The sequence below is a fragment of the Sinocyclocheilus anshuiensis genome, unplaced genomic scaffold (genome assembly GCF_001515605.1).
Source record: "Sinocyclocheilus anshuiensis isolate Anshui unplaced genomic scaffold, SAMN03320099.WGS_v1.1 scaffold1217, whole genome shotgun sequence".
NCBI classification, from domain to species: domain Eukaryota; kingdom Metazoa; phylum Chordata; class Actinopteri; order Cypriniformes; family Cyprinidae; genus Sinocyclocheilus; species Sinocyclocheilus anshuiensis.
In genome coordinates, this window is record NW_015552619.1 from 394,755 (window position 1) to 408,563 (window position 13,809).

Sequence of the window (13,809 nt, forward strand, 5' to 3'; positions counted from 1 at the left end):
CCCCCTCGCAACATTTAGGTCATAGCTGTATTATATTGCATATAGTGCCATAGTGAATGAAAAGCAACTAGCTCCCACCTCTTTTAGATAATAAACTATGAATTATACTCTCAAATGAGATATATAGCATGAGTGAAGTGATTGCTATGCGAGAGTGCTTGGGGAGAACAGCGGCGTGTGAAGAGGCTGAGGCGAGAGCCTGGAAGCAGGGTCATTATGGATCATACATCCTGTAATCACAGTCAGACTAAGCCTTCAAAAATAAACCTCACCCCAACCCACTGGTTTGTTCCCGGCAGAAAACCTTGCATCAGCTAGTTAATGCCGAAGGGAAGCTCTTCTTATTGATGCCATATTTGACTTAATGCCCATTTTATTGGATTTTGATTATTGATAAGTGCGAGTGGAAATGGAAAAGGCTTCCGTCTTTCCCCAGAGGCTGACGTGATGTAATTCTAGCTGTTGTACAAGCACAGCATGCCTGAAGAAAAGGCCTTATGAGAAAAGTGTGAATTCAGGGTATAATTCAGTATTTTACAGAGGATTAATATACAAATTAATTTCATGATTTGTTTTCGTTTCTGGCGTTTCTGTTTCAATGAGACAGTCTTTACTTGTGGTTCCACCAAACGGAGTGAAGAATAAAAAAAATGCTGTGAATTTGTAAGGCCTTGACATTTCATACTCTTCAATTTGTAATCTGCAGAAATATACCAGGTTCTTTCTTTCACAGTCATTTTTCATTTATTCTAAAGAAGAGGATGACCTGGTCACAAGGTTACAGGTCGGAAATTGGTCTTGTTTATTGCCTTTACTTGTTTATTGGCCTTTCTGGTGTCTTTAGCCTTGGCCGGTGGTAGTTATGTAATCTCGTTGTTTTATAGAAAGCGGTACATCATGAGTGTTAAGCTGCTTACCGTGCTGAAAAATAAAACATCTGAAATAATTTTAAGGTTTTAGCTTGTCTGGTTTGATCGTTTTATTGGCATTTTAAGTACTTGTCATCTAGAAGTTCCTGAAAGTTTGGGTTTACACAGATCTTTTGGGATAAATGACTACAGGCAGAGAATCTGCAATGCAAACCCTGAGGTTTCTGTCTGGCACTCTGACTCCTCTCTCCATCTGGATAAATGAGAAGTCAGAAATGAGTAATGATATATCCCAATAGGGCAGTCAGCAGCAGAGTGACAGAATTGACAAGGACGCGATGCCTCTGACAACCCTGAGCCCTAATTATTGATGAGTTTTGATGACTTAGGAAAAGCAAATTGAGGATTTTGATCACATTTTAGCTTTTTCTGCACTGTTAACAAGACTGAAAAGTTGTAGGTGTTATAAAACATTTCTCAACTTTGTTGACCCTATAAGACCATGGGAACCTTGATACTTCAAAGACCATTGAGAACCAGTGTTAGAGAGAAACCAAGTTTATAAAATTGCAAGTGGAGAGCTCAATTAAAGACCAACTATGACTAAAGGGTCTAGTTTTGGCTAGTTAGCATGGGCCAGTTAGTACCTGCATCTGTCTTTATTGACAGCCATTAAAAAGTAGCTGTAAATTTTGACTAAATCAGTTTATTTATTTGCTTATTTTGAAATAAGAATATAAATTGCAAATATAGTAGCAGTTTTAACCTTTCTTTGGGGGAGGGCGCTTAGAAGAATGAAATGCATTTTTTCTCTGTCTGTTATCTTAGACATCACAGCTTAGGATAGTTGTTAGTGAAAGCTTTTGATTGTGCTCTTTTAGTAAAATCAAACAAACCAGCATTGTGAGCATGTCAGACTGTAATTTTCCCATAGTTATTATTCACATTGGCATTAGGTGATTGCCTTTACAAAAAAATTGTGTGCCCAGAAGTGTGTGCCATCTACATTTTTGGTACCCACAGCAGCCAAACAACTGCCTTTGAGATGACTGTGAATGCTAACAGATTTTTTTCAGGTATTATAAACCAGCTCTTTGTCTTGGGAACTCTCACAGCACAGCCACAAAGATTCAAGTGCCCATTTTTCAACACTACGCCATTAGCAGCAGCATTAATGTTACTAAAATAGCCATTATTACAATGATTCACTTTGAAACCCACAACAGTCAATGGTGTGTTTGAGAAACCCTCACCATGTCTTCTGTCACCTCTCTCTTTAATGAAACTCCCTAGCTTGTTTGTCTTTTCACAAGTTTTGACAGTTCTGGGGGCAATCATGGAATCTTTTGAGATGTATATATAAAAAAATACTGTTACAATCTCGCCTCTCTCCCTATCTGCACATACTGTATTTCACTGAAAGTGTCATAAGTGTCATTCACACTTATTACCATTAATTATCTTTAATGTATATTAATATTTATGACTGTAATACTCTCTCTCTCTCTCTTTATATATATTTTCTATATTCGAACATTTCATTAGTAATTTAATTGATTATTAAAATAATTTAAGTAAAAAAAATGTTTTTTATAACTTTAGCACTTCTTGGATTCTATTCTATTATATTCTATCTTTTATTTTTTTATTTACAGTCAAGTGCACATACCGAGGTATGTGTGACAGTGAAAATTAGATTAGGACATGACCCAGGTCAGACTTGAACTTTGGTCCCCATAAACCAGCAGCTCATTTTGTGATGTTAAAGTTGCTTGCATTGCGGTTTTGACCAGAATTTTCAAAAAGCAGCTTGGGTGGTGTAATGGTTGAGGCTGAGAGCTGTTAACCGAAAATTTGCTGGTTCAGTTCCGTGCAAGGAGCTAACCATGAGCCGTCAGATGATTGCAGGGATTGAAAATAAGCTAAAACATATTAAAACTGCTTAACACACAATTTAATATTAATGGTGGGAAGAATTTCAAAAACCGTAATCCTCAATGCAGCTCAGTGGTGCAATGTACTCTATGGCTGGGATTCGTATGCCACTAATCTTTAAGCCGCCCTGTTTCAGTTATTAATGAGAGCTCAAACTAGCTCATAGAGCAGAGAAAGCTGAAGCAGGGATGATTGTACCTCTGTAATTTATGAACAGGAAGCATTAAAGATTCATGACTATCTTCTTTTCAGCATGTCAGCACGCTCTAGCCAACAGTGTTCATCACTGGCAGAGGGAGGGCATAGCGAACACATACAACAGACCTTGCACTCTTTTCTGTCCTTGAGAATGCGGCGGGGGAAGAGTGGCAAAGGAAATCATCAATAACCTCAACGCATACCTTCATTTTTCCAACAGAGAAGGTTCTTAAAGTTCCGTCAGTCTTTCTCATTCTCTCCATCGCTCACTGCAGCGAGTCGATTAGTTGACGGAGATGTTTCATCTTCACCGTAAGACCCGTCACTCTGTCACTTATGCCCCTTATGTAGCGGATGAGAGTAACATAAACTCCCCTTGTGATGGGAGGACATATTGGTGACTATCTCATGAAAAGTGCTCTCAGCCAAGGTGAAGGGACTGATATGATGTTCTGTTCTGGCATGTCATAAGTTTCAATACAGTGACTGAAAGACACATAATGACTTTAAAGCAATCTCTGAAAGGTGATCTATAGACTGTATGATTATGAGTTTGAATCATTACACCAATGACAATGCTGCATTTCCATAGAAAAGTCCTTTAAAGAGACCGCAAAATGAAATCCTCATGCCACTCCAAAACTGTATAACTTAACTTTCTTCATATAAGATGTTATGAAGAATGGGGTCCAAATTATGCAGGTTTGGAAAAATATGAGGGTGAGTAAGTAATGACAGAATATCAATTTTTGGGTGAACTGTCACATTAAGAACCATGACATTTGAGATTTTATGCAAGGTTGTGTGTTTGATATTAAAACTTATTTGAATGAATCATTTAAGTGTATGATTCAATGACATGCTTGTTTCATTTGAATCAATATTTCTGAATGAATCGAGTGAAATATTCAGTGACTCACTCATAGACAACAATTTGTTGCCTTTTTAATAATGCAGTTAGATACTTTACAAATAGAAAGTAATTCTACTCATGCGATACATTTTTATTTGATAAATTAACAGATATAATACGAAAGAAAAAAATATATAAAAATTTAAGGCTTATATAAACTAATTTGTGTAAAAAAATAATAATATAAAACAAATTGCTCTGACACAGATTGATTGAACGACCTTCAAAAGTTCACGATATATATGTAAATGGATCAGCTTGCTCCATCTCTGAGTGTAGGTATCAAATATGGCCAGTCTATGATTCACATTACGTGGCTATGAATGATGTCAGAGCGATGCGAACAAATGACTGTGCAAACAAATTTTGCCGTTCTATTCCACCTTTGTCATGCTGACAGCCTTTGGGCTCCAGCAGCTCTGAATCCAGCCTCTCACATACCCTCATCACTCCACCGCTGCTACGCCTGACCAAAGACATCCAGCAAGGACAGAACATGCTGTGCTTCTGATGCAAATGGAAAGTTTGTGACCGCACCCCAACCATTTCCCGCCCAACAAAAAATGACATGAGTAGGACACAATAAATAGCTTGTCAAGTTAACTCTTTGTCTGTGGAGTGCATGTTTAGTGGGTTGGAATTTAGAGAACAGGAGCAAAAGAGATAAGCTAACAGAAATAGATGGAAATAGAAGCATAAAAATGACTGGATTGACAAAAAGAGCCTTCTTAGTGGTGCTTTTCCAACCTTGACAAACTATGTAGTCATTGTAGCTGCTGTTTTCCAGTTGCTACGAGGTGACATTCTTTTTTGCCCTCCCTCTTTCTCCCTCCTCCTCGTTCCGCCTTGTAATGCAGCTCAGATAGGTTCAATGTTGTAATGAGTTCAGATGCATGCTGGGATCTGTGTGACAACATGCTGTCGTCGTGTCCTCAGCTTCAATTCAGCTGAAAGGCTGCTTATGTGAAGCGTAAAAAAGGTTTCTAAAGCCTTGCTGAACAAACAGAGATATCAGAATCCTTTTTTTTTTTCACTATAAAGCATTTTAAGACTATTAATACGTTGCTCTGATAATAGAATTCATCTCTGTGTTTAATGGCGTTCTTTTGCTCATGACAGCAGGACAGTGAAAGTAATTCCCTCAATAAAGGGAGATTTTGGCGAGAAACAATGGTGTGTATCTGCTAATGACATCAAAACAACAGCAGACTGTAATAATTCATTTAAAGAACAGATAAAAAAAAAAAAAAAGAAATACTATTAAGACTGATCCATGGGGATTTATGATAAATTTTTCAGTTTTGCATATCCTGAAAAACATCACCCATCAATCTTGATATCAGCCTGAAAAGTACACGAGACACTCTTGCTCACATTAATAGCTCAGGCTGTCCCCAGAGATGGTGGTGTGATGTATCCATTTCACAAATGGAATCTCCTGTCCGGGCAGATCAAGATGGGCCATTTAGGTTATAATGCGATTTGCTAATGTACTTTAATTATTTCTCTGCATTTGGCCATTTATGTTTAACTACTGCTCAAATTGCATTTTATTTAAAAAAATAAAAAAACTTTGAAATGACTGGTTTGTTGAGAACAAGGTGGTCTGTAATGGCTTGGGAAAGATATCTGTTAGCATTCACATTCATCTCAATGGCAGTTGCTTTCCTAGCACAGAACTTCCTGGAATTTGTTGAGCTACACTGCAAAAAAAGTTAAACATATAAATGTCTAAAAGTTCTTGAAATAATATAAATTTACTTAAGAAGCAATATTGCATAAAATATTAAAACTTGCTTTCAGAAAATGTATCTTGAATACTAACATATTTTCCCCATTTGTTATAAACAAGTTAACAGTTAAATTTATCGACTTAAAATACATGGCAAAATACATGATTTAAAACACAAAATGCACTTATATTTAAGATGCAACCAATGAAAACAATTCTTTGTCTTATGCAGTGTTGCTTCTCAAGTACACTTCTCTTGTTTTGATTTTTAGATATTTTCTCCTGAAAAATAAATCAGTTCATTGTAACAACTCATTAAGTAGTTGGGGTCAGTATATTTTTTCCTTTCTTCCCCCTTAGTGTTACAAAGGTTTTCTCTTTTAAATAAATACTCCTGAACCTTCCTGAAAATCCTGAAAAAATATTAAGCAGAGAATTCTGAAAAATGCAGTTCCAGATGATGCAGTTCCAGCGTCTACCAGTAGGGCCTAGCTTGAGCATGCCAATAAGCTAAGCCTTGGGTTTGCGGAAAGCATTTTGATCCAGGTCATCAAAAGACAGTATAGGGCCATTTACTCCTGCCACATGGCCGTCTAGGGCCAGTAGGAACTTGCACGGGTCGCTGCCACTGTGCTAATATATTCCGTTTCACCCTGCTGTCAATGTTGAGTGACAAATATAATTTGCGCTGCCATCTAATTGTCCTTAGGGGCTGCAATTGCAACAGTGTTGACAAAGAAAAGAGAATAGAACAAAATGGCGAGGAAGAAAGAACGGATCAGAGAGGGTAACATGAGAGACGCTGATTAGCTTGGTTATTGAATTGAGATGCTAATAAACTTCAGTAGTCACATGGAAGGCTGAGACCCACGGAAAACACATTTGCTGCATTTTTACACCTTAAGTGGGATGAGATTTGTGGCTCAGATTGCATGTTCTGCATCTTTATAACCATTTTATCTGGAATACTTTATTCTGATTGGTCAGTTGTGACATTCTGTGGTCAAATATTTTCCATAATAACTACTAAACTATATAATTGACCGTTACCCATGGCAACCGATCTCCTACACAGTGTTAATGTCCCTCTGTGCTCTTTTTTTCTTTGTTTGCTAAAATTATTTTAAACTAAATCAATATTTCATTTCTATGTATTTACTTATTTGGTGTGTGTCTGCATAATAAGCCAGATAATGTACAGTCAGGCGGCCATTATCGCAAAATAAACCCCATCAGTGTGACATAAAAGAGTGATATTTTGTGATAATGACCAGCTGACTATACACTATCCTTATGCAGTTTAATGTCTCTCTTTTCCACTTCAAGGCTCAGTCTTCACTTAACTCCATTTAGAGCTGCAGAATGAAAGCTTACAACATTATTTGCTTAGTTTAATTTTCTGAAATAGGACATGGCTTTCAATTAAGCTTCTATCTAAATAAAGGAAGCAATGGCAGCAAAGGTGGAAAACCACAGTACTGCTGTAATGACCACTTTTAATGACTTTGGTAAGAGCACAGCGTGCCTTGTTTGTATTGATGTACCTGCCAGAGATTTATATTAGCGCTATCAGATGTCTGCATAGTTCAGTAACCCTAATAGGATGTATTGTGGCTGTTTTTCTATCCATTCAAATAACATTATATGGACATATCCAGTGTAAGAGTTGGTAGTGTCCTTCATGAAGGGATTTACATTGATTTTATGAAGTATTCATAACATTATGGGACTAATGTGGTGTATAATAGCATAGTGATTAAAGATCTGGGATGGCAACTGAAAGGTTATAGGTTAAAACCCTCCAAGGCATGATTTATGATCCATCACCGTTGTCCTCTTGAGCAAAACACTTAGCCCAATAAATGTTCCTGTAGTAAGTGTACCGGAAGTCCCTTTGGATTATATGGTCAGCTAAATGTCAAATTACCTCTTAATATGTTATATTTGGCATTGAAGTAGAGTGACACATAATTACACATGAATTTCTTACATTTAAACTATTTTCAATTTTTTTGTCTTTTCTGTGCTGTGATTTAGGAGATCCTGGGTCTGTCAGACATGATGCCATACCGATCCAAAAGATCCCTGCTGGTGCCCCCCATGTTTGTTCCAGAGAACCAGCGAGCCCCCTTCCCAAGGTTAATTGGAAAGGTAAGACGTTCCATTTACCACTATGGTCCTGGTCAACCATATTTTGCTGTGTGGACATAAGTGTGACAGTGCTACCTGATGGTTTAGATAAGCCATTATTCAGTTCTTTGGTTTTCAAGCTTACTTAGCTCTGGTTCTAAAAAGTCAGATGAATTAGGAGAGAAATTATGCATGGAATGATATATTTTCGTAGACCAACCCGGAAGTTAGCATCACCCAGGTTCTCACGGGGAAAAAAATCCAAAAGTATTTTTCCATTAGCTTTTGGATTATTGTAGAAAATAAGCTCTGTGACAAACAAAAGTTTATGATTCTTACACTTTTTTTATCAAGGTAATCTTCACAAACAATCACAGCTTTTATGAAGCCTAAATACAGTCGACAGAAGTAAAAAGGAAAAGTTAGGCTATAAATGAACTTCACAAGAGTCAAAGGACTTTAACTTCAGCATTAGGCTTCTGGAAAGTCTTTCAGTCTTCATTTAAAATCAGCAAGTTGGAAAGTTTGAGTTTGTAAGAGTGCAAGTATAAATACAACGAGGCTGTAAAAGTGGACTAGTGAGTAGATGAGTTTACCTGTTAGTCGTGATGATATTTAGTCTCCCGACAACCATTGCAGTTCTCTTAAGCCACTTGCTAGCAGCCACCTTTCAAGACACATGAAAACAACATATCGAGTAGGGTAGCACTGATCATTTTATGGGTGATCATTTCACAGGGGTGTCCAGACCTGTACCTGTACCAAACCTAACCCTACAAACCCTGAACACACCTGAACCAAAGTAATCAAGGTTCACTCTCTAGAAACTCCTAGGCTAGTGTGTTAGAGCTGGTTGGAACTAAACTCTGCAGGATATTGGCCATCCAGGAGCAGGACTAGACACCCCTGTCACAGAATAAATTGTGTCAGTATCTTGTTTGTGTTAAACACAGACTTAATTTCAGGCATTTAACCAAAAAGCCATTTAAAAATAATGTTGGGATGATGGAAACAAAAGTGAAAAATAACTTGTTTCTGGGTTTAGGGCTCATTCTGGCAGCACTCTATTAGTGAAGAAAAACGGCAAAATTAAAATGTTACTGCTGAGAATACAGATCATTGCTGCCCTAGCCAGTTTTTAAAAAAATGTTTTCCTTTAAATTGTCCAGAGTAACCTTTGGTCTGATTTGCATTGTATTGCTGTGTCAGTTTGCAACGGGGTTCCAAGGCCGTTCTTTTAGCTGTAATTGTTGAGCAGAGTGAAGAAACTAGATGAAGATATGCATTGAAAGTAATTCTACTGAACTTGAATTTTCTTCTCAGGAACATATTTAATATTCTATGAAAATATTAATGAAAATGCCTGGAATTTGTTGCATTGTTTGTGTCATTGTTTCGGTTGAGATTCATGTATTCCACGTCCTTTGTTTGGCAGCTTTTCTTGTCTTCTTGGTTTTCTCAGGTCTCTAGTTTTTCAAGGACCTCTGAGACCAAAGATGGGGCAGAAAAGAAAGCAAGCATAGAGGAAAAATTGTAGGAAAATACAACAAAAACCAGGCTTTGCACATCATACTTGATTTGCAAGCTTGAGATATGGGAGTTTTGCCCTAGTTGTGCCCCTGCCCATTTTTTATCAACATCCAAGCCTGCATATATGAATGTCCCAGAGGAGATACTGTAGATTTTTGCAGAATATCTCTGTTTGGGCTTTGAGGTGATGCCATTGGTTCAGCCCTGGTTTTTAATACAATAGTCGAGTGCTGTTTTATCATTCAGGGAGAAAGATAAAAGACAATGGAAAAGAATGTTGGAGAAAAATTATTTGTTTTGGAGATGTGTCTTTACAGCAGGAAACTAAGGTAGAATCAAATGTTTTCGGCACATTCCTGTTCACTTGCTTTCTGTGGCTGTGTCTCAGCGTGGGCTGGGGTTATTCCTTGGCAAAATAAAAGTGCTAGATTACTGTGGCACAGTGAATAAACCACAGTGCATGCTATTTTTTGTGGTCTTTATTCTAGTGTTGAATGCAAGGGCTGAAATATATTGCAATTTCTCCCACCGACAGAATAGCCCCTCTATACTGCGCATAGATTACGATACTTCAACAGGTGGCAGAAAATACAGCAAGGTCCATTGAGAGTCTGATGAAGCTGACCTTCATTCAGTCTCTTTCTATATACATCTACATGTCTACGCTTTCTCAATCTATAGTACCTCTTTTGCAGCATTTTCACTATAATGAAACCATACAAGGGGGGACTGGCTACTGTGACCAATTCATTTGATAGCGCTGCTGTATATTGGAAACCGGGCAAAATGGATTTTCCACATGGATAAATCTTTTTTCTTTGTGCTGTTTACCTACCATATGGCGTACATTCATTTTTCATAATTTTCTCAGAACGGGAAGACTGAAGGAAATTGGGAATCGCCCATTAGGATGATGGAAGCTTGAAGAGAAACAGAGGGGTTTCCCAGATGTTTTCTCTCTGGGAAAGGCAGTAAACATGTTGGGTGTCTGGGAAAGCCTTCTGTTTCTTTTTCAATTTCCGTCATTCTAGTGGGGCATTGTTTATTTTTGTTATTGTCATACAAAGACGAATCACACTGCCGCTGATTATTTACTCGCAATTTTAGAAAAGCCACTAACTGAATAAGAGACACTGTGACAGATTTGCCATCACAATCCTTCAAGGCACATTAGATTATAAAATTTAGTGTACAGTCTCTTTGGTGTCATACTGACACCTACTGGTGTGGATGTATGAAGTTAGTTTTTTCATTGGGGCCACTTCACACAGATACAATTTATAACATATTTTCCAAAAGTACTGTCCATATAGTTATCTATAAATTCTCTAATGAGGAAAAATGCTCCTCCTATCTTTTTGTTATATTTTATAGTGCCAGAGATATGTTGATCCCTGTCGGAAGAAACTGTAATACGATTGTTTAGAGGGGGTTTTGAAATTAATCCTTTGTGAACCTCTCTGTCCATCTCTGTTCTGTGTTTCCACATGTTTAGTCATACAATGGGGCAAGTGGTTTTACTTTGGCCCTTTCTGTAAAGAGGAGTTCTATTGGATGGTGTTAACTTGAGATCCACTCTCGGTTAAGGGGGCTTGAAGTATTGGAAAAGTAATAACGAACAGATTTGCCCTGATTCCTGTTCTGGCTTTGATATCAGTCTTCTGTGGGATTATGGGGGATTTATTATGGTGGAGTGTTCACCTGTAGCACTGCAATCTCACAAATGGGAAAAAGTCCAGAGGTTCCCTCTCGGACCTGCTAGTAATTGTCTCTGGGCCGGTTTTTATGTGCAGTGCTGGTGTCTCTCTGTTCTATTATGTCCTGGACAAACCCTCCCCACTGCAACTGAATTGCTCAGTTTCTGTGTATTTTTTGGCTCCCAGAGCAGAAACACTGTCAATATTTTGTGGCTTCACAGTTACACGCATTCTCACTCTCTGCAATACTTTTCACAATTCAGAAGGGATAACTGTGGCATAATGTCTCACACTGAAGTGTTGATAGATGACGAGGGATATGTGTGTTTATTTGTCTGTGCAACATTAATACTGCTGGGTGCTGATTATCTTTCATTCTGCTTTGACCTTGCACTAACAAACATGAGTCTCATGTGGAAAGTGAGAGAGTTCCTGTGCTTTAGAGTTAGATAAGTGCTCTTTGTAGATGTCTTTGTGCTACTTGTTTTGCACTTTAGAGAGTGTGACCCCATCCCTCTCTCTCTTACTACTAGTTCTCCCTGTCTTTATTTCTTCTCTCAGACTGAATCCACATGTTAGCAGCAGACATAAGAGCTGAAAGATTGTTTTGAAAGAAATGAATACTTTTATTCAGCAAGGTTGCATTGAATTGATGAAAAGTGACAGTAAAAAAAATTAAAACAGTTATTTTAAATTGTAAAAATATTTCACAATATTACTGTTTTTACAGTATTATTGATATAATAAATGCAGTCTTTATGAGCATAAGAGGCTTTTAAAAACATTTAAAAAATTTTACAGACCCCAAACTGGTTGTTTTTTGTTCATTCATCCATCCATCCATCCATGTATGTTTTGGACACAATGTTACTGTTTTTTACTGTGTTTTTGACAAAATAAATGCAATGTCTTGGTGAGCATAATAGGCCTCTTTTTTTCAAAAACATTACAAAAATCTTACTGATTCAAAACTTTAGTTATTTTATTTTACTACATTTTTGATCAAATAAATGCGGTCTTGGTAAGCATAAGTGGCTTAGAAAAGTAATAGCAATTTTCTCAGCAAGCTGCATGATTTTAGGTATCTTTCATGTCCAAACCACAAGCAGTATGGGACATTTTATGCAAAGTTAAGTTTGTTCAAATCCATAACCCACAATTTAAGCAATAGTAACAGTGATGCTTTCCTTAGCAAGCAACACTTAGTTCCTGCTTTTTGGATTGCGTTTTAAAGGTAAAATGAAGTACTCTGTTTCTAATTAACAGCCTCTTTGACATCAGTTTCCATTCAAAGTAAAGCATCCGTAAATCAAGGGAGATTATACACTACTGCGCTGCTTATACAGCCAAAAGCTATCACAGTAGAAAGAAAGAGTGAAAGAATATGAAAGTGAGGACATATCCTCTCCTCCCCTTCAGTGCTGTATTGTCAGAGAAGTTTGAGTCGGGTCCCTCCTTCCTGTCATATACAGGCAGTGGCAAGAAACGGCTGCTCTTTCATGTCCTCCCTGCTCCTAATGAGAGCTGATAGAAATAGGTGAGTGTCTCCCCCAGGGCTGTTCGCTGACATCTAATGACTGAGAAGAAAGCCAGGCGAGGCTGTGTAGGCTTGTTTACGTTTGTGTACATGTGTTTGTTTCTACGTTCAAATAAACCACCACCTGTGAGCACGCCGTAAACAGCGAGGCAGCGCCTGCAATCCGTTTCCACGCCTCTATTGCTCCACCCCACCAGTAGCCTTGATCATTCTAAACTTGTCTCATAACTTTCCAACAGTTCCTTGTATTCTGCTGAAAGTTTGACTGCTACAATCACGCCACACTTTGGGTGAATTACTTTAGAAAGTAGGCATCAGTATGGCCTACTCACTTTGAAGGGCACTTGAACAAGATTTTTTTTTCTTTTTGTAAAATGGTAATAGATTTTTACTTTATATTTTTTAAGAGAAAAAAAAAAAAGCTAAGTAAAACTGCATTTATTTGATCAAAATTTTCTTTTTGAGTATATTTTATATTCATATTTTTTAGCCATTACTCCAGTCTCTAGTGTCAGATGATCCTCCAGAAATCATTCTAATATGCTGATTTGCTGCTATTGAAAACAGTTGTGCTGCTTAATATTTTTGTGAAAACTGCAATATTTTTTTTCAAAATTGTTTTGATAAATAGAAAGTTCATAAGAACACAATTTAATTGAAACACACACACACACACACACACACACACACACACACACACAGACACACACACACATGATGTGATGATTTTGGCTCACATTTAACAAAAACCCACCAATTCACTATCTCAACAAATTAGAATACTTCATAAGACCAATAAAAAAACATGTTTAGTGAATTGTTGGCCTTCTGGAAAGTATGTTCATTTACTGTACATGTACTCAATACTTGGTAGGGGCTCCTTTTGCTTTAATTACTGCCTCAATTCAGGCTCAGGAAAACTTTGACTGAGAGACCATTTGATTAGCTGATTGGCATGTCACCATATTCTAATTTAATACACGAGTTTCACAATTTGAGTTGAATTACTGAAATAAATGAACTTTTCCACGACATTCTAATTTATTGAGATGCACCTGTTTATATATAGGCCTACACATACACACACACACACACACACACACATATATATATGAATAAAAGTATTCATTTCTTTCAAAAAGAGAATTAAAAAAAATCTTAATCCAAACTTGTGAATGGTAGTCTATGTTTAGAAAATCATCCATTTACATTTACATTTACATTTAGTCATTTAGCAGACGCTTTTATCCAAATCGACTTACAAATGA

At 37.3% G+C, this 13,809-nt stretch overlaps 1 protein-coding gene across 1 annotated transcript in view; it reads left to right on the forward strand.

The window, feature by feature from the left end:
- LOC107666219 (cadherin-13-like) overlaps positions 1-9,314 on the forward strand; it is a 149,559-nt gene extending 140,245 nt beyond the window's left edge. The window contains exons 4-5 of the mRNA XM_016457435.1: positions 7,685-7,798; positions 9,240-9,314. Coding sequence (XP_016312921.1) covers positions 7,685-7,798; positions 9,240-9,314 — 189 coding nt within the window. The remainder of the gene's footprint in view (positions 1-7,684; positions 7,799-9,239) is intronic.
- The last annotated feature ends 4,495 nt before the right edge of the window (positions 9,315-13,809 follow it).